This window comes from Chaetura pelagica, unplaced genomic scaffold (genome assembly GCF_000747805.2).
Source record: "Chaetura pelagica isolate M959 unplaced genomic scaffold, ChaPel_1.0 scaffold630, whole genome shotgun sequence".
NCBI classification, from domain to species: Eukaryota; Metazoa; Chordata; class Aves; order Apodiformes; family Apodidae; genus Chaetura; species Chaetura pelagica.
The window spans coordinates 351,644-371,565 of NW_009951855.1; the positions used below are offsets into that span (position 1 = coordinate 351,644).

General features: G+C 35.2%; 1 protein-coding gene across 1 annotated transcript in view; it reads left to right on the forward strand.

The window, feature by feature from the left end:
* CACNA1D (calcium channel, voltage-dependent, L type, alpha 1D subunit) overlaps positions 1-19,922 on the forward strand; it is a 154,843-nt gene that overhangs the window by 33,966 nt on the left and 100,955 nt on the right. The window contains exon 3 of the mRNA XM_009993306.1: positions 16,252-16,391. Coding sequence (XP_009991608.1) covers positions 16,252-16,391 — 140 coding nt within the window. The remainder of the gene's footprint in view (positions 1-16,251; positions 16,392-19,922) is intronic.

The following is a 19,922-nucleotide window of genomic DNA, read 5'->3' on the forward strand; positions in this document are numbered from 1 at the left end:
TGCTGAAAAAAAACACTTCATGTAAATCTTAATGAAATGTGTTAGTGATGCAGTTTTAAAGTTAACAGCAAAGAGAAGCTGCCATCTCATGAGAGGCAGCCTTTAAAGAGAAGAGGTGTTCAGTACAGTAGGAAGCAAAAATTGAGGAATTAAAATATTATATTTGAAAGAAATATTTGGCTGCATTATGTTGATGTGTCAAGGAGAAATTCTCTAGATTAGAATGGAAACAGATATAACTTAGATGTAAATAAATGCTTTAGATTTACATTTTCAGTGTCTTACCTCTGCTTGCTTCCTCTGGCTCTGTAGGCAGTGGTATAGTGAACATATGAAAAGCTTCTGATGGATATTTATTTTAATTTTCTCCCTTGCAGTCCACAGTAGTTGGTCAGCAGAAAAACACCATGAAATACAACCAGGTCATACTGACCTACTTTATTTTTGAAGGGCAGGGGAATATTTTCTATCCTTGTTCTGTGCTTAAATGCATTTGGGAATAAGCCCAAACAGAGGGAATTGTTTTGAAGTCTCACTTTCTTCCCCACTTCTCAGAACATGCTACTACAAGGAGTCACTACCAGTTACAAATATAAAAATGTTATGCTTTGCACTCTCTACTGTGCCAATAGTTTGTATATTTACAGACTATATTACAATATATGGACTACAAACTGTATATTTATCTTAGGTACCATTAAGATGTTAGTGAAATGCATGTAGTATTGGTTCATACCATTCTTCTAGCTGTCCCAGCTCCAGCAGAAGAGTGTTGGGCTGGATTCCTGGTTTTAATTTGCAGTGCCTGGTTTCATCGCTGCCATGTATGTTTGTGGGAGGTGGAGTGAGTGTTTCTGCATATGATTCTTAGATGTTGGAATAGAGACCCTAGATTGCTATAGTGCTTTTTAAAATCAGATTATTTATTTTCCAGCCAATTCCAGTCGGTGGCAAGGGGGTTTTGTTGGGCAAATACCCTGCATCACCCAGTAGCTGAACTAAGTTTTCTTGGCCTGTTCTTGAAATTTCTTATGCTTTTTCAGAGGGGAGAATGAATGGCATATCAACACAATTCTTCAGAAATTAAAATATGCCCTGTAATTTAATAATATTTGATAACAAATCTGTGCTTCCCCTTCTTACGTGATGAACCAAAACCTGAGGTATCATTAGTATTCGGTGTTCTCAGTTGCTAGATGGGATAATAGTTGCAATAATCTATAGTCTAATTTTCACACTGTCGTCTTTTAACTTGACTAAGGAGTAAGTAATTATCTGTGTCATTACATGGTATAGGAAAAGAGTTATGTAGCATAGTCCCTGATCATACTTCTGGAAGACTGCAAATAAAGGTGTTTTGGTTTTTTGTGTTTGTTTTGTTTTGTTTTTTTAAATAAATAATTCTTTTAATAGGAACTCTTTTTTTAACAGAAATTTGGGCTTTTTCAATCTCAAGGGCTGATTGCCTGGCTAACTTCTCTCTTCTCTTCTCATTTCTGTCACAGAATCTGAATGACAAGTATGTAGCCTGAAGACTTAATCTAACCGTATTTTGTAACAACAGTAAAAAGGCTTTGTATTTGTCCAACATGTTTCATCCAAATAAAACATTGCTACAACAAAGTATCACTGGATACTTTCCAGAGTCTGGATTCAGGCCTGCTCCTTTTGACTTAAAGGGGAATATTGTTTAACTCTAGAGATGATAAATACATAATAGTGCAGGCATCATCAAGGCTTACGTAACATGGGGAAAAAAAAATCCAAATAGACAAACAGACCAGAACAATCCTTTTCTAAGAAAATGCATGTATGTTTTGGGGATCCCCACAGAAAGGACACCCCATATGTGAAATGTTATGAAGCTGTACATGTTTATGTAGAGAGGATAAATGATTACGGTGCCCTGATGGAAATAACCTGGGGTCCTTCAAAAACTAGCTGAAGAAATTTTTATAAAATGAGATTGGGAAAATTAGTGTTGATTCTTTGAAAGAGTTAAAGTGAAGAAAACTAACTCTAAATTAAGGATTTGAAGGTAGTGAGTTTAGAGAGGCTTAGTGAAACAGCAATATATAAGAAATGCATGTTTTAAAATTACATAACAGATTTATATGCATACTTTGTCACACTGGAAATTGCTTTCTGACAGAGGGTAAATTAATCATCCTCTTCTGGATCAATTCAAATAAATAGGTGCAGAGGAAGGATAGTAGGATGATGGTAAAGAAAATATTTCATAAGAGGGAACTGTAGCAGCATGACATTTTTCAGTTAGGAAAATTGAAGAATGAGCGAGATTCTCATTGGGGAAACATGAGGGTGAGAAAAAAGCTGCTTAGGCTAAAGGATAGTGCTGAAACAAGAACAACTGGGTATCAACTAGCTGTGAGTATAAAGTCACAATAAAGATGAGAAGAGCTTTCTAAATAGTAGAGGGGTGAGATATGGGAACATACTTCCAGTAGGAATGAGCAGGACATTAATTTTTGCAGGATTGGGTCCCCCAACTTCACATATCTAAATTACGGTCAAGTCTGCTGAAAAAGAATGCAGAAAAAATCAAGAAATAAAATAAGAAAAATATATAAATCTCACATATTAATAAACTCTCTTGGTCTACCTCTAAAATGCTAGACTGTACATTTTTTTGGTGAAATTGTTGAACTAAAAACCTGTTTGGAATATCTGCAAAAACATGAAACACACAAAGGTTATTCAGAACTCTTGACTGATGCTGCCTTTCTGAGAGGTGACTATTATACTATACAAGGCAGAATCTCTTGCTAGTGTTTTTGCCCATTTTTCTTTAAAAAAATCCAACATAATATAAATCCCAAAACAAAAAACTGCAAACAAAAAAAAGTTCATATGCTTAACAAGGATGTGAACTAAGCCATGAATATGGCTGAATTTCCCTGAAGGAGGAGGAAGGTGTCAGTTACGATTAATCTGAACAACATTTATGGCCCTTGAGATGTGACCTCTCGTTACAGTAAATGTGACAGCATGAATTATTTTCAATTACAGTGAACTACATTCAGCTGCATTAGTTCTGACACACCTCACTAGGAGTCTGCTGCCTTGATAGCATTAACCAAGGGAGAAAAAGGCAAAACTTTTGGGTGCAAATGTGAATGTCACTTGAGCAAAGCCATTGGATTCTGACTACGACATCTTACTGCCCCAGGTTTTACAAACTTACATCATTTGTTATATCCGCTGGCACTTTCAGGTTTATGCCTTATGCACTGGATATTACAAACCCCACCTTTTTAATATGCATGTGTAATAAATTGATATGCTGATTTTTTTTGGGGGGAGGAAAGATATTAATTATCCATTTTTTCAGATACTAACCTGCACCTTTACTTGGAACTTAGTGAGGTTTACAAGCTATCAGCGTGTCCCGTTTGGTATGATGTCCTCCCTTTCATGTTTATTAATACTATACATTTATCCTTACAAATTAACTATATTGCAACACCGGATATTTGTCACTTGACAGAGGTAGTTGTTAAAATGTCATTACTTTTTCCTTCAGGGTCTAATTATCATGCTTCAATTTCTACCTCTAAGCTTTCACAGAAAGAAAATATGCCCAGGGCAGAAGTCAACCTTTCACTTTTGCTACAGAGGAGATGCCATCTATTTCACGCTGTGCGAAGTATTCCACCGAAACATGAGGAAAACAATGCCTTTGGCAAATCAGAAGTTAGAAATAGCATGGAGGAAAAGAAATAGCTTTAATTACAGCACTTTGTTTCTCTTTGAGGACTTGTTTTACATAATATTGGGCATTTTTTTTCTGCAATGATGAAGGCTATCATTTCAAATTCAAGGTATCAGTCTGGAATCACACTAGAAAACTTGCTGGTTAGTTAAAGAAAAGGAAAAATGGTAGTTGCTTATTCCAAAGTGATTCTGAATTAAGGCTGTGTAGGGTAAATTCCTTTTAGACTTTATCCCATGTTAAGGGCTGCTTTTTGAACCTATCTAATTTTTTTTTTTTTGGTACATTCACTGGCCATTCAGTTTTGTAGTAGTGGATTGTGAAAATATTTGTAAATTTGTAAATAGCTATTTTAAATCTCAGCATATTCCACACCATTAAGGTACAAACATTTGTATTTTAGCTGTTATTACAACTAAAAATTTAATCATAAAACTTTCAGAGCTTTTTTCAAATCACAATGGGAGTCTAATAGGATTTAAAGTCAGGTGTTCTGGCAGTGAATTATCCTCTTTTTGGTATTCAGCTTCCCTAGAAGTAAATAAATACATTTTTTTCTGTTTGTGCAACAGAGAAGATTTAGGGGCTAATATGATTATCTTAATTGTTTTAAGTACCAAGTTGGATACCATAGAGATAACATAAATGGTTTAGAGTAGATCAAATAAAAAGATGAAGTTTGTGGCCCAATCCTTGTCTTCTACCTGCATGGACAAAGAGGAATGGCTGAACAGATAGCACATAATGTTGGTAAAAATGAATTTTTCTCATTTTTCTGGAGGTGATGAGTGCTATTTATTCAGTAATTTTCTTTGTGTATTTAAAAATATGTGGTATTTTATGCCATTAAACCCCAGAGAAGCTTCAGAACTAACTTAAGTGAATTTCTTTTCTGCTGTTCATGAACTTAAGTCCTCACTTAAATGTACTAATGGTATGTGATTATTTTTAGTTACAGTATGTAGAATTTTATTTTTGGGATGTACGTGCCAACTAATAACTCTTCCTCTCTTCTCAACAAAATGGCAAAATCTGGATGGACTGTCTATGTGGGCCTGGAAGGCTGATGGTCATTAGTAGAATCATCAAGTCGTGTCATGTATGTAAAAGCATAGGAAAGTTCAATATGAATTTTTGAGCACATTTTCATAGAATGTAAACGAGATTAAATTAGCTTAGCTTTTAATGCAATCAAAAAATGACATGATCGCTGTTCTTTTTACACATTGAATTTCATATAAACTAGAAAAAATATAGGGCTGACTACACACAAATATTCTCAACAGATTGATGTTTTTGGAATTCTGTGCATATAACATGAAGGAGAAAAAAAAATTTGCAGCTGATCAAAATAATGGCTTTTCCCTGCTTCCTTGGAAGTAGCAGAGACTCCAATTTTCTGGGGGAAAAAGCCTAATTTTTTTTTCAAAAAAGAAGTAAAAACTCTTGTTCCATGTGATTATTTTTAAGAATGCATATGTAAATATATTCTAGGGACTATCTCACTGAATAGATGGGAGAGAGTCTCAGACTGAAGTCTTACATCCACTAGAAAGCAGTTTTATAGGTGGAGAAAGAGCAGGTGTTGGTAAACTCAAATTGTCTTATAATGATACTAGAATTGAATTTGAAATGGTGACAAAGCGTTGCAAACAATCTCTGGAAATCAAAACTGATATCCAAGATAGGGGAAAAAAGAAAAAGAGATAAATGCAGTTAGGATGGAAACAATAACAAAATAATCTTCCTGATAAATGCTGTTCTGTTTGGGAAGTCGAAAATGGAGAAATGCAAAACCAAAATACATCTCCCAAGCTGTCAAATGGTATAGGAGTGAAACAAAGACTATTCTTTTTGCATTCTAACTGTGAAATGGCAATGAAGCACTTAAAAGTGTTTGAGATTTCTGAGTGCTGCTTATTTTCTTTAATATTATGGCTGGCTCTATGATTAAAAAAACCCCCAAACATGGGTACTTGTTTGTAGAATTGGGAACTTTATTTGTATCTGCCACTGGAGGCTCACTAACTAGTGTTAGTGACATTCTACAAGATAGAAGAAAAACTGATTGATCAGAGAAGAACGAAATTTTGCTTCAGGGCAGGCAGACTCATCTTTTCCCTTCTATCAGAAATTGAATATTTGTATCAGCAAGGTTTGATCTATAGATTACAGGAAGTGAAGTTATTTTATAACATCTGATTTATTGTCTTCGTGTAGATTAAGGTATTTTAAAAATATGTCAGAAAATATTTTTTTTTTAGATTTAAAGAAGGTGTATTGGACAATGAATGAGGAACAAAAAATATTCAACTTTATCTATTTTGGTTTTGCTTTTACTGTGGCAAGTTTTCCTAATGCTCTAGCAATTACTATAAATGTTTTACTTTCAAAATTAGTACATTATTTGTTACTTTTGTTGAACACATTTCTGTTGTGATTAGAAGAAAGGGTAAGGCTTCATGATAGTGCTATTACTAGAACCAAGCAAAACATGTTAATTTTTAAAAAGAATTTCCAGAAGCATGGACCGACATTGTTCATGAGCACAGCTCAAATCCAAACAGGTATAACAATCTTGCTTATGGATTGAGTACAAATTGATGTTTTAGCTGTGATATTTTTTAAATTTTTCTTGGGGCTCCTTGATATTTGCAGAGTCATTGCATCTCTTAATATTTCTTCTCCTTGTGCTTTTTGTTTGCAATGTACATATATCCAGCCTACTGTCCTTTTGATTCAGGAAGTAAAGAGCTTCCATTGAACACTATCATGGCAAATCTGCTTTTTCTTGATTATGGAACAACCAGAGCATTCTTACTGTCAATATGTAAGGAAATTTCCTTATTGTCTTTGAACCTTCTGTTGGAATTGAAAAGATTATAGAAACCTTCTGTTTCATAGTTATCCAAATACTTACTGGGCATACAAAATGGGAATCTTCGTCCTATACCTGGAATTTTCAAGAAGAGATTATTTCATTTAAGAAGGCGTTTATCAGTGGAAAAGGTTTGTTTTTTATTATGATTGTGCAATAAAATTTTTATTGAGTAGACACTTGAACAATTTGCTTCAAAAACAATCACAGGATATGAAAAATACTAGGAAGAATTTGTTCAGCAAACTGACACAATCAGGGATAAAATCATGCTTTAACATTTCCTTGGATATTGCAGACGATTCTCCTGTCAGTTGGGATAAATGCATTTTTTTTGTTCTTCACATTGTTGCTCTGAACAGTATCTACAAGGAGTCCTCTGTCCTGCCCTCTCCTATAGTTAAAAGTTCATTTCATTAACATCATTGCTGTTGACATTTTTATAGCTTGACTTCTAATGCTCTGGCAGGTTGCTCGCTCATAAGTAATGCAGTCTTCTTAGACTTGAGTATTATCTTTTATAGTGCAGTACTGCATGCTATCTACTAACTATAAGTAAATTATTGTGTATCTCAGTAGTTAAGAAATTCTTTCTAGAAGAAAAAAAACATGTAGCTTGTTATCAGAAAGGCATTAGATCTTTCACAGTGGAACCTGTTATTTACCAACCATACCTTCCCCTCAGTCTAGCATCATGTCTACATCATGTATTTAATTCAGTACCTTCTGTATGAAATTATAGTGACAGCCTGATGTTAGGAAATATTAAACAAGATACTGAGAACTGAATGCATGTTACTCTGAACAAATGTCTTAACACTGTTATCCCATTATAAGGGATTCACATCCTCTAGTTCTTTTTAAAGCCATTGTTGATTTTTTTTTTTTTAGCCTGTCCTGCTACAGAAGATCCAATAATCATTATGGGAGGTGACTGCTCTACAAAACAGAGGATTTGAAAAACTTATTTTTTTATCTTACTGGCTTGCAGGAGGCAATATTAGACCACAGGTGTAGAACATAGGTCCTCAGTTGACTACTGGTCTAGGGGTCTGCTGTTTAAAACTTGAGGAGGATGATTAGAAAAAATTCCAGTAATGTAATAGATGTAACAGTGTTTTCTCTTCATATTCTGAGACTTCAAAGTCAGACAAGGACATATGGTAGTTACAAATCTTGTCTGAGGGTTTGAAAGTCTTATTCATGGGAATTCCTTTAAGTTTCTCCTCCATACTAAAAAAAAAAAACAAACCAAACAACAAACAGAACAATTAACTAACACAAAGTTATTTAGCCTTACATAATTCAAGTTCTATCCTGTTAAAGGTATTTTAAAAAAATAGGCTATCCCATTGGCTGGGTTTTTTGTAAATCATTCTGTAGTCTTGAAAACTGACAAATGTGTGAAGAACTACTCTAGTCATGTATCTGAAGGATTAAAGAGTGAAGTACTGTAATTAAATTCTTCTATTGATTCTACCCAGTTCTTTTGTAATCAAAGTGGAAATTAGGTTTGCAATCAGATAAACCTGCTACTCAGTGAATGTCATTGTTGTGTTTCCCAGCTGACACTATCAGTGCAGAACATAACCACAAAACCAATCTGTTCTTATTGTTTTTTAAATTTTTCTTTATTTTATTTTTTTTTTTTTTACAGAGAGTTCTTACTTAAAATATTCTTAAAACACAATACTGGAATATTACAGAGCTGTCAATGAATAGTTAATTCATGGGAATGTTAACTTTTTGGTCTTCTCACCTCCTTTTCATTTGGGATGGCACATACCTTGAAAATGACTTGAAGAAAGCCAGCATGGGGTATCTCCTGGAAAATCTGGTTGTTGGGATATGCTTTTGCTTTGGCAAACTCACCTACATGAAAGCTGAGCACAAAGTGACCTTTAACTGCTATTTGAGAGTGACTCTTTCATACACTTCAGAACTGTTACTCAAAACCATTAAACAATCAGAACATGACCATAGGAAAAAGGGGATAGGCTTGAATCCAGGCTATTGTAGTACCCCATGAATATGTTGACAAAGTTTTTACAACAGTCTTTTAAGAAACATATGTAGCATCAATATAAATTTTTAAACATGTGCTGACAGAAAACATGAGGAAAGCTCACATGGGAGCATTTTTAGAGCAGCTTTTTCTTGTATGTTTCACACTGAAGTGCTGAAATGCATTGAAGTTTGATGTAATTGGGATTTTGTTCTGGAATTTGTTTTAAGGAAAAACATTCCTCTTGCCTTTTTACCTACCTTGCCTATGTTTTTTGGTTTCTCTTTTGATGTTCTAGGAAGTCTGTTCACTACTTGTGGGTTTCTGTGGGTAAAGGATCATTTATAGAGATTACAAAATTCTCTTGCTTTACAAATTCTCAGAGAATTTGAAGATGCTCAGTGAAGTATCTGACATCTAGTAACACTCTCACCCTCTGGTTTCTAGCCAAAACCTGCTCTCTTACAAATATATAAAACTGCTAGCAAGTACTGAAATAACATTAATGCTTTTTTATGATTAGATGCAGGTTTAATTCTTCACTTGACACTGACTTTTAACTATGTAAGGTAAAACTATGTAACAATGTGAGAGTATAAATACTGTCTCTACTACTTATTTTGCTGACTTTGTTTTCCAAAATATCATCGGTTAGAGGGTGGCAGAAAAACATTCAAGTAATTTGGATTCTATTCCAGTTATATTCTTCAGTGCTTACTTGGCCTGCTTTCTGTTCTGCAATCCAGATTCTTTGGCATACTGTGTTCAATCTTGGATACGAGTTGTATGGATTTAGGATTGAAACTCACATCGCAGTGATGTGAGTGATTTCCACACCTTGCCTTTCACATCTGGCAAGTATATAGTCACTGCAAAGTGGCTGGTTCACTGTCCCTTGGCTGATAAGTTTTTAGTGTGTAGTAAATTCATGGGGGGGAAAAGGGTCTGTTACAGTTTTAGTAATTTATGAGCAAATGTCCAAAATCATGCCATTTACCTTGTTCCTTCAGAACAATATGAAACAGAAAAACAGTCTTTGTCTCTAAGGGAGTTCATATAGTGTATTTAATAATGTACCTACAGAGTGGATATGTCTGTTTTTTCCACCTAGCTGTTATTCAGCAGAACTCTGTGGTACTGGTCAGTGAGCCAGAAGAGTTCTGCTTAAATATAACATAGGAAAAAAACTAGACAAAAAGCCTGGATTTTTCCTATTTAATGTTTTGAATGGGAAAGACATATTTAGCACATGTACTAAATAGAGCTTTTGCATGAACAAAACCAGCATGAATCCACACAGATGCCTGTAATCAGTGTGAAAAATTATTTGGATGCAACATTTTCCTGTCTCTACAAATGCTAATTTACAGAACTGAAGTGTTTATCTTCATTACTGTGTTATTTACAAGGTATAATGGAAAAGACATGATTCCAAATATGAGAGGCAATCACACTCAAAAATAAAATGCAAGCCTACAGTGCATTTAGAGGATGTGATTACAGGAAATAATGGAAAAAGTAATCAAAGTGTTAAACATGATCTGCTTATTCTTCTGTCTCTGGCTGCCAGAAACTGTCAGATGAAAGTAAAGGCATTACTGCTACCTAATACTCTCTTTGAAGGTTGAGATACTGTTTCAGTGATGTGAGGTATTCAAATGCTACTTCAGATGACATTGACAAAAAAGGGAGTTTAAGAAAGTGTATTATGCTTAACTACACTTTTGCACATAGCTTGCATTTCCATTTTGTGTGCTTGTTGTGCTCAGTGTTTGTGATGAGATCTTAGAGGGTGAACCTGTTGTTACCTGGAACTGTACCAAATTATTGTGAATTATCAGTTCAAATGAGATGAAAGTATTTTGTGTCCTCTTTGGAAACATTTGGCCTAATGTCAAATTCCTGCCTGGAGTTACCCTGCATTTTACCTGTGGACCAGTGTGTTTGTTTTATTCTTCTAGACTTTCACAACAAAAGCTACATTTCATACACTATTAGTAGTAGTTACTTTCGTAAATTCAAGAATGTATTTGGACTCTGGCTGAACATTTTCATAAAGGTTAGGAAATGTATTTTCAAAGATTTCCCAAATGGGTCTCTGAATGCATAAAGTCATAATGGAAGTTAAAACACTGTTTACTGAACTTTCCTTTCTTTGTTTGGTATCACGTATCTAAAAACATGGTGAACGCACTAGTTATTACCAAATTCTTGAGTGATAAATAATGTTAATTCTTCTGATAAAGGGAAAGTAATTTCCGTGTCTAATTTAGGAAGTAAGTTATTTCGTTGGCTATAAAAGCACAAAATAAAGCTTTAGGGCTCTTTTCTTTTTGGTAGGTATATGGATTTCATGTTTGTTTAGCTTTCTATACTGGGAAGCTGCTGTAACATTTTCCACATATGGAAAAACAGGTTTTATTTTTTTTTGTATTACCGTGATGCAGCTCACAAATGGTTTTCAGGGGAATACAGGTACATGAAGTGAAAAATAAATTATTATATTTTGAAATGCCAAACTCAGTCACTTCCCTGTTTTATAAATGCGTTTTCCCAGTGGCAGAATTGGAAAGAATGGCTGTTTGCCAAAAAGATAAATGGCTTTGTATTTTGTCAGGGCATCAGTCTCACACCTTATTTAACAGAACATGATTGATTACTAGTCCCCAAATCAGGAATGTCAAAGATTCTGATTTTTCTGTATGTCTAAACTGTAGGAAGTTGATCAGTTTGTTTACCTCTCTTTAACTGAGTCACTTTATCTGCCAAGCAGCTTTTACTCTGATACATGTCACTCTGGATGCAAAAATGTATTACCCAAGTTAAGAAATAATTGGAGCTCTGATGCCCAGGGACTAGAAATTAATGTGAGAAGACTTAATTACATAGCATAACAGATTAACATTTTGCAAATTAATGACTTTTTATTTTGAAACAATTATCTTGTGAGACATCTTAAGTTAAACATGGAGTTGTGATGCATCACATTACAACATGTGTCACCGTTTGACTCAGGTCTGACAACAATGCTCTTGATCCCCTCCCCCCCCACCCAGGTAGGGAAGGAGAGAGAGAAAAAGAGAGAGACTTGGCTGGATTGAAAACTAAACTACACAGCTTTAATTAAAACACTAATGAATGATACAAGAAAATATATACAATTATATACAGATATATTCAGGTATGGGCACAAGCCTCTCACCTCCCCCCACCCCCAGCAACTTCCACAGCACTTCCCTGAACTGGGAAGAGTCCCGAGGAATCCCGGAGCTGCTGCTGAAGAAAGCACAGAGTGATGAGGGTCAGGAGAGCTCAAGCCTAAGGGTCGACGGTGATGGATGAACAGAGTCCTCCCCAGACGCCGGCCATGGATGGAGGAGAAGGGAAGAAGGAAAAGGAAGGAAGTTGTCTTCTGTGATCTCTGACCTTCCTTTGAGCTTACATAGATATATGGAATGGAATATCTTTGGCCAATTTTGCTGTCTGTCTAACTCAGCCTCCTACGGGGGGGTCACAGATCTCCCCATAGTGTCTGAGCTGGCAGAGTGAAGGTGCGACCTTGAAGCCTCAGTAGTTAGAAAAACATTCCAGTGTCTTATCAACCTAGCAGAACACACAGTTGCTAGTTAAAAGAAAGCTTACTGAAGGAAAAAAAAAATCAGTAAGGGGAAAATTAGCTTTATCTGTCTTAAACCAGGACAACATGTAACAGTAGCTTTCCCTATTTCTTTCAGAGATTTTGAAAAGATGAATATAATTATGACTAATGTACACTATCTGGCTAGAGTGGGGAAAAAAAAAATCTTACTGAGCAAAAGGTTTTTTGCTAAGCTGATTTACTTAAAATAAGCAAATGCATTTCTTCCCTGTGAAAAGGAAGCTCAAATGATGGCACTGGAACTCTGGGTAAGAGTAGCCTTTATTTTGTACTACATAATCAGTATCAAAGTGGAGCTCATTGGTCTCTATCAGAAGGGCACCTGCCTTATCCTCTGTCTTGTTGTTGCTTCATATATTCAGGAAGAAGATTGCTAAGACTTAAAGGTTTTGAGCAACATTCCTTGCAGGAATCAGCCTTTCATAGAGAGACATGACCTAGCTCTGCATGGAATCAAATCAATGAACAAACTGCTATTAATCTAGAGCAATAGGGTTAGATCATTAGTAACACAGAAAATTTTTGGGCTCTGCATCTTCTTTAGATTGAGAGCTGTCAGCTTTTTTCTCTGATACTTCTGTGATGCAATATAGAACTAAATGCAATAATAGAAGTTAAGAATTATGGACAATTTCTCATTTAATATGTTTAATTTCTTAGAACCAATGTTGTCTTATCAGTTTCTTTTAGTACAGTTTTTGATTTTCAGGCAGTCTTATGTGTTTTCTTATTTTTTGCTTGGTTGTCCTATTTTTAAATCTTCTTATTTCTCTTTTTAATGGAATATTCACTTAGAAGATCTCCAGTGATTTGAAAAAAACCCAGGATGTTCAGGGATAGTTCTCTTCATTGCAGAGAAAAGAAAGCAAATAAATGTGTGCATCATAAACTATTAGAATTGCAGTCTTCACTGTGTATTTTAAAATTCTGTCTTACTGGTTAGATTTGTTTCTACATAGCAAGTCTACCTTTGCAGATCATTCAGTAATACTGAAAATGGTACAATACATGAAACTTTGTTGACTCTTGAGTAATGGTTGCTTAAGCTCTGAACCTGCTAGGCAACATATTGCCTAGAGTTGTATTGTGGTTGCAGAGGCAAAAATTGATGTCCATAGTGACTGGTAAGAAGTTACAGGAGTGTGAGAAGGAACTGCCAGTACCTTCCTGAGGGTGAGCAGGTTGTCAAGTTTGCAGTTTGTATTAGAACATCTGTTGGCTGCTGACTTATTAAAAAAACCCCAACAGTCTGTAAAGAGAGCACAGCCTGTACTTTGGACTATTGTTATTAGCTACTGGGCCAAATAATTCATCTGGCCTCTGTGGAAGACACAATTTGTGATTTTTTTTTTTTTTTTTAAAGACAGTGTGAGAGCATTAAATAAAAAAGAAGAGGAAAAATGAAACACTGGAAAACAATAAGCCTCTTTGGTTGTAGTTGTAGAGAGAAATCTGATTTTTTTCAAGGTTTTCAGAAAATTGTGGCTCTTGAATTGCCCAGTGGCTGTTGCTACAATGCATCTTTTCCTTGTGTCATTGACTATTAATAACAACTCTTATTCTATCTTGTATCCATTATGAATATATATTTCTAGGGGGAAACTGGAACCAGGCATATATAGGCTTTACAACAGGGAATCAGGATGGAAAGAAACTGTTCCATTCTTGCACAGAAAGAAAGGAAAACTTTCCCAGATTTCATTGTTAGGTGTAATGCAGGGGCTTTTACAGCTTATGTGTGTAGCGGGTGTAGGTAGGTAGTTGCACGTGTCCTGATTTGATGTGCACTTTTCCCTGTGATCATGTAGAAGCTATCAGAAATAATAGAAATTAGAGAATTAGTAACCAGGAGAGACCTCTGGAGGTTACCCAGTCCTTCAGCTCCCAGCAGGACTGTCACCAGCACTAGACTGAGTTAGCAGTGTACCTTTGCCCAGCTGCATCTCCAAATCTTCCTGCTTTGAAGCAGCATGTTCCCTTTCTGCACTATCCTTCTGAATGTTTTTCTTAACATCTTGTGAACCTCTGAACATGCAGCCTGTGGCTCTTTCCCCTTCCTTTACTGTGTGCTGCTACTTAGCATGTGGATTCATGATCTTTTTAACCGCTGTTCAACTAGTTGTAGTCTACTGTTAGACCTTCACTTAGCCTTTGCTTAGACTGAGAGGAGTTTTTCCTTGCTGGAGAGGAGATTTTTCCTCCACTGGGTTTTGCACTTTCTCAAAACCCTTTTTGAACTAAGTCATGAAGCTGTAGTAGTGTGGTAGCCTCAGAGCTCTGAGTTGATTTGCCTCTACTAATGGGACACTGGACATGATTGACCAAGAGGTCATATTGGCCCAGGAGATCTTGTCCATTTCAGTGTCCTATGTTCCTTTATGTAAAGAAGTAGTTAAAATTTTGCATATATGAAACTTCCTAGTTCTTTTATCTCAACTTTTCTTTTACTGCTTTGATTTTGATAAATTTATACCCGTAGTAAATACCAACCATAATATTTTTGTTTTTCTTATGTTGTCTTACATTATCTTTCTGTATCCAAGCTGTAGACTTATATGTGGGGAGCTACAGACCTAGTTATATGCAGGGAGACAGAAACAGCTGTTATTGTGAAATGTGGACATGGTAGGATTTGCTTATATTTCAGCATTTTTGCAGTACATTTCTCAGGTTTGCTGATGGTTTGTTATAATCTCTGTGGTGCTGTCTAGCAATTTTTTTTCAATAATTGTTCCAGTTTATTGGTGATAAAGTATTAGGAAGTATGAGAAGAAGGAAGATGTTCATCAGTTTCTCTGGGCTGGAAGATCTCATGCAAAATATAAGAGTGGAGGAGAAGCTGTCTTGGGTGAAGCTCTACAGTGTTTATGAAGTGTAGTCAATGCAGAGGAAAAAAGTATTTAATCTCCATGCTATATTTGAGTACACGAGAGTAGATGATTTTAATACTTGTTGAGGTGTTATGGTCCATGTAATTAATGTTGTGTGTAGTAAGTGAGCAATATAGTGTGTTCCTGAACATTTTTTTAAAAAATGAATCATTCTCTGTCTTTTATTCTTGACTCTAGTATTTGCATGGCAACAGGTAACTAAACAAAATATGATAAAAATTGATGAAATTATGGTTTCTGGAGGTAAAAAGAACAAAAGTGCTAACTGATTTTTTTGATAGCAGTGATTTCTATAACGTATCAAAATCAAATATGCTATTACTATAGAATTAAAAAGCCACAAAAATTATTACCTGATAACCTAGGAAAAGAGATTCTTTGTGTAGCTCTGTGCAAAAGAAGAATTCTGGTACAAGGAAGACAATGTTAAAAAAAACATTGAAACAAATGTGAAGTTTGAGCTTCAGTTGAGCATGTTAGGATGATTTAGAGGCATTCTGGTGATTTGGAAGGAAGAACAAGTCAATGTAAACTTCCAAGTCAAGATGAAACATTTGGAAGACAGAGTGAAATTAAATTAAGACCCTGTTAAATATCTTATAACTTTTTGAATCTCCTCAGTATGGCATAACACTGTCTCAGACTCCCTTATTAGGTAGAACTCTGGATCCTAAGTAAATGAAGGCTGATATAATAGTGAAAATAAGTATTCCATTGCACGCCTTTTAGGGATATTTCCAGGGTTCTGTTCTACAGCATTTTCTAGTTTTAATGAATGCAAAGAATCCTGCTGACTTGGATGGGAGTATTTGCTTAAGCAAAGGTACAGTATGCTTCCATGTTAGTAGATACAGAGCCTTTTCCTCAGAGAATATGAAAAGAGGAAAATATCATGCAAGTATGTAAATATAACCTTGTCAGCTATCATTAAATGCTATGAAATTAAAACCTGTAAAATAAACTGCCAGCAAGTATTATATATCCTTAGTTGTGAACAATAAAATTTTTCTACTTACTGCAAATTATAACTAGTAAAAGAACTGTTAAATTGTGTTGTCTTTCACTGTACTTTTTTGTCTTTTACAGGAAAAAGTAGAATATGCCTTCCTGATAATTTTTACAGTTGAAACATTTTTGAAGATTATAGCATATGGATTATTATTACACCCCAATGCATATGTTAGAAACGGATGGAATTTATTGGATTTTGTAATAGTAGTAGTAGGGTAAGTAACTTATTTTTCATCATACAAAAAATTTAAATCTTTGCAGTGAGGTACAGGTCTGTTTGGCTGTGAGTAACAGCCTACTCTTGATTGCTATTACTTTGGAGTATAAGAATGAACTGGTATGAAGATAATATTCAATACAAAGTTCTAGAAGTTTTCAACACTCTCGGTGCTGCAGGCTGTGTTGCACAATCAGTTTTATTGTAAAAGTTCCAGGGAATTCTGAGTTCTGACACATATTTTCTTTGCTTGTTGTCTTGCAGACTCTTTTCATATTATAAAATTTGGTCTGTTCAAGTCAATACACTTATTTAGCTTTTTAATTTATCCCTATACTATGGTTATGTGATGTTCTTCTGTTCTAAAGAGACCTCTGAGAGAACCCAAGCATTTCCAAGTGGAGAGGGCGAGGTCAGAAGAGACAGAGTTAACTGAATGATTCCTTGATCTTCCTGGAACCTGATTCCTTGTTGGGGTGCTGCACATGCAGCCCCAGATATATCATTTTGGCTTGCCTAAAAATGCCTTTTTTCACCCTGTGTCATGCTGTGCCAGAAAGCCTTGGAGAACTTGTTCTGTTCCTCAGAGGAAGGACTTCCTGAGCCCTATGCAGATTACAGAAGAGTGGAACATTCCACATCTACATTAAGCACTTGCTTATGATAAATAATGTTTTGTCAGCAGTTTTGTGTCAATACTTGTGCTACTTCATTAGAAGATCCTACCTTCAGCTCTCTAGGGTATAAAAATTAAGCCATATATTCCCCAATTCCCTAAATATTGTGGAGATCATATTGAAAAAAGGGAATATCCAGTACTGTAAATTTTACTTACTCAAAGTATTTATTATATGGAACATAGAGAACATTCTCGGCACATAGAATTTGAAGAATATTACCCACATAGAACTTAATATGTTGTATCTTGCTTGAAAAGAAAACCTTGGCATGCAGTGTGCAATTCTAATTTCATTTTTTTTCAAACTATATCAGGGATTGTCTGTAACTGACAAGTCACAGAAATTAGAGTGTGTGCAGCTCTTAAGTCCCTTCATTATAATAAGGGGAAATGAAAAGATGCAAAGGATTTGTGGTAAAGCATTATTATTATTTTTGGTCAACTATTATGAAAGCCCAATTTGTAACTGCTGGATTCTGAAATAGTAAATGTTACTGAGAATATTGTATTTGGGCCAGTTGCTTGGTGTTCAGGCAGTTTTGGTTCAGGACTAAAATTTGTATATAAATAGATCTCTCATCAGGTCAGGTCATTCTCAACAGATTGGCCTCTGTGCCTCAAGGGGATGCTTGGTGGGCAGGTGTGGAGACTATCATACATAAAATCTCTATTCTCTTGCCAGGCAGTCACTTGGATAGACCTCTTTCCTTTTGTCAAGTGACCACAGAGTTACAGTAACCCTGGAGCAGTCTAATTAACATGACCTCTATCTTTTGCTGTGTCCTGAATACATGATAACAAAAAAAATTTCCATTAACTCACAAAACACTCATCATTGGAAGCTAAATCTAGTTAGGTCAAATGCTCACACTGAATCTATGGAAAATATGAAGAAAAAAGGACTACATCTTATCAAATACCTAAAATATCACATTAAGATTTAAATCCTAGCTCAAACCCAGGAATTGTGTAATATAAACTGTTGTGTTGATTGTTATCAGCCCACCCAGAAGACAAGGTGGACCTTTCATTACATATCAGGCACTGATAAAACTGTCAGCAATATTTTTATTCTTTTAAGAAGAACACAGCCCACATTAGCAAGCATGAGTCCATTTATTTAATTAATGCTTAAAAGCCCAGTGAAAAATCGATTTTCATGTGACCCAAGGTGGGTATAGAATCACTTCTGGATCTGATTCTGTTTCACTAGTTTCGTTGTTAAATTTCATTAGGTGTTTTAATAGCTTTGAAAGAGCTGCCATGGTCTCCTATATAGAAATTTGCTTTGTGTGCTTTTTTAAGCAGAAACTGTAGCAGTCAAAATGCATAAATCTTAATTATACCAAAGAAATCTTTATTAACAAAATAAAAGTACACATAGAGACTTTTACTCGCAATATCAGATTTGGCATTTAAACTTCGGTAAATTGTACAGGAAAGTAAATATAAATTTTAATAAAGGACATCAAAGGTTTTATACTGTAGTGGCTTTATGGTCTGAATATAAAATAACAGAGCTGTAGATATAAATGTGAACGTTATGTTTTCTCCTGACCTTGTCACTTTACTTTGAAACCAGTCAGTGTATGAGTTACTTTCAGAGGGGCTACTGCTTGCCTTCATGGTATGCCACGTAATTTCCATTGAATTCTGTGAAACAATAAGGTCCTGGTAAAGAAAGCTTTCATAGCACCTTCCTATGGCTGTAGTCCTTTAATTTTTTTAATGATATGTGAACTGACAGGCTGAAAGCAGCTTCTGTTAATTCAGGACTTGATTCAGAAGTATATTTAGTGATGTCTGCCTGTAAGGCATGGATAGTCACTCTGAAATCATCAAGGTGGCTCATTTTCTTATTATTATAGGGCTGAATCAGAACTTAAAATATTAAATGTCTGAATTTCTATAGTTGTAGCAGTATGTAGGCTCCTGGTAGTCGTGGTGACTGGGTTTCACTTGAGAGGAGAATGAAGCAGAATAGGGAAGGGTATTGACTTATCCAGGTCAATAACTTGCTTAGGGAAGAAAAAGCTTGCAATATTCTAGTTTGGGCCACCTATTAAATATTACATGTTTTCTAGCAACTATCCAGCATGACAGAGCTGTGAAAACTTTTTTTTTTTTTCCGAAACAAAACCCTGCATGTTTCAGGAATCCTTTGTTTCACACTTTACAAGTGTGAAACATTTTTGCAGGATTACAAAACTCGATTGACTTGATAGACCTATCAGGGAAGTTCAGTTCTACAACTGTGGAACTACAGACTGTGCAAGAAATAACATGATTTGCATGGTGTAGCCACAGTCTAAAAAACCATACATCTGAAATGCAGGTCCAAACTAAAATAGAGATTACATTACACTTCATCTGCTTGCATCCCTTTGAATTGCTTCCAGACTGTTCTGATGAATGACTAGCTCATTTCTGCTGTGAAGAAATACAATAAATGGGTCATATGGAAATATTTTTTATCCTCAAATATATTGTGTTAGAAACACACCTTTTGGCTGTTATTATATGATGGACTGTAATGATTTTAAATATATTAAATTTTTTTGCTGACTGTATTTAGAATATTGAACTGCAGTGTCACTTATTAATATATTCCTCCAAAATTAAATCAGATGGTTTCTAGTTATTATTTATTTCATGTTCTAAAGAGAAGACTAATTCTCCAAACCTTACAGATGAAACTTTTGAACAAAGTGCCAAAGTAGCCTCATTTATTTAAAAATAAGACTTGTGTATACAAGTAGAATGCTAGCTTATTTGATACCGTGTGATCATGACTCTCTGGAAGGATTAGGAACTCTTGCACTTCATAAGTCTTTATGTCATGGTTTAATA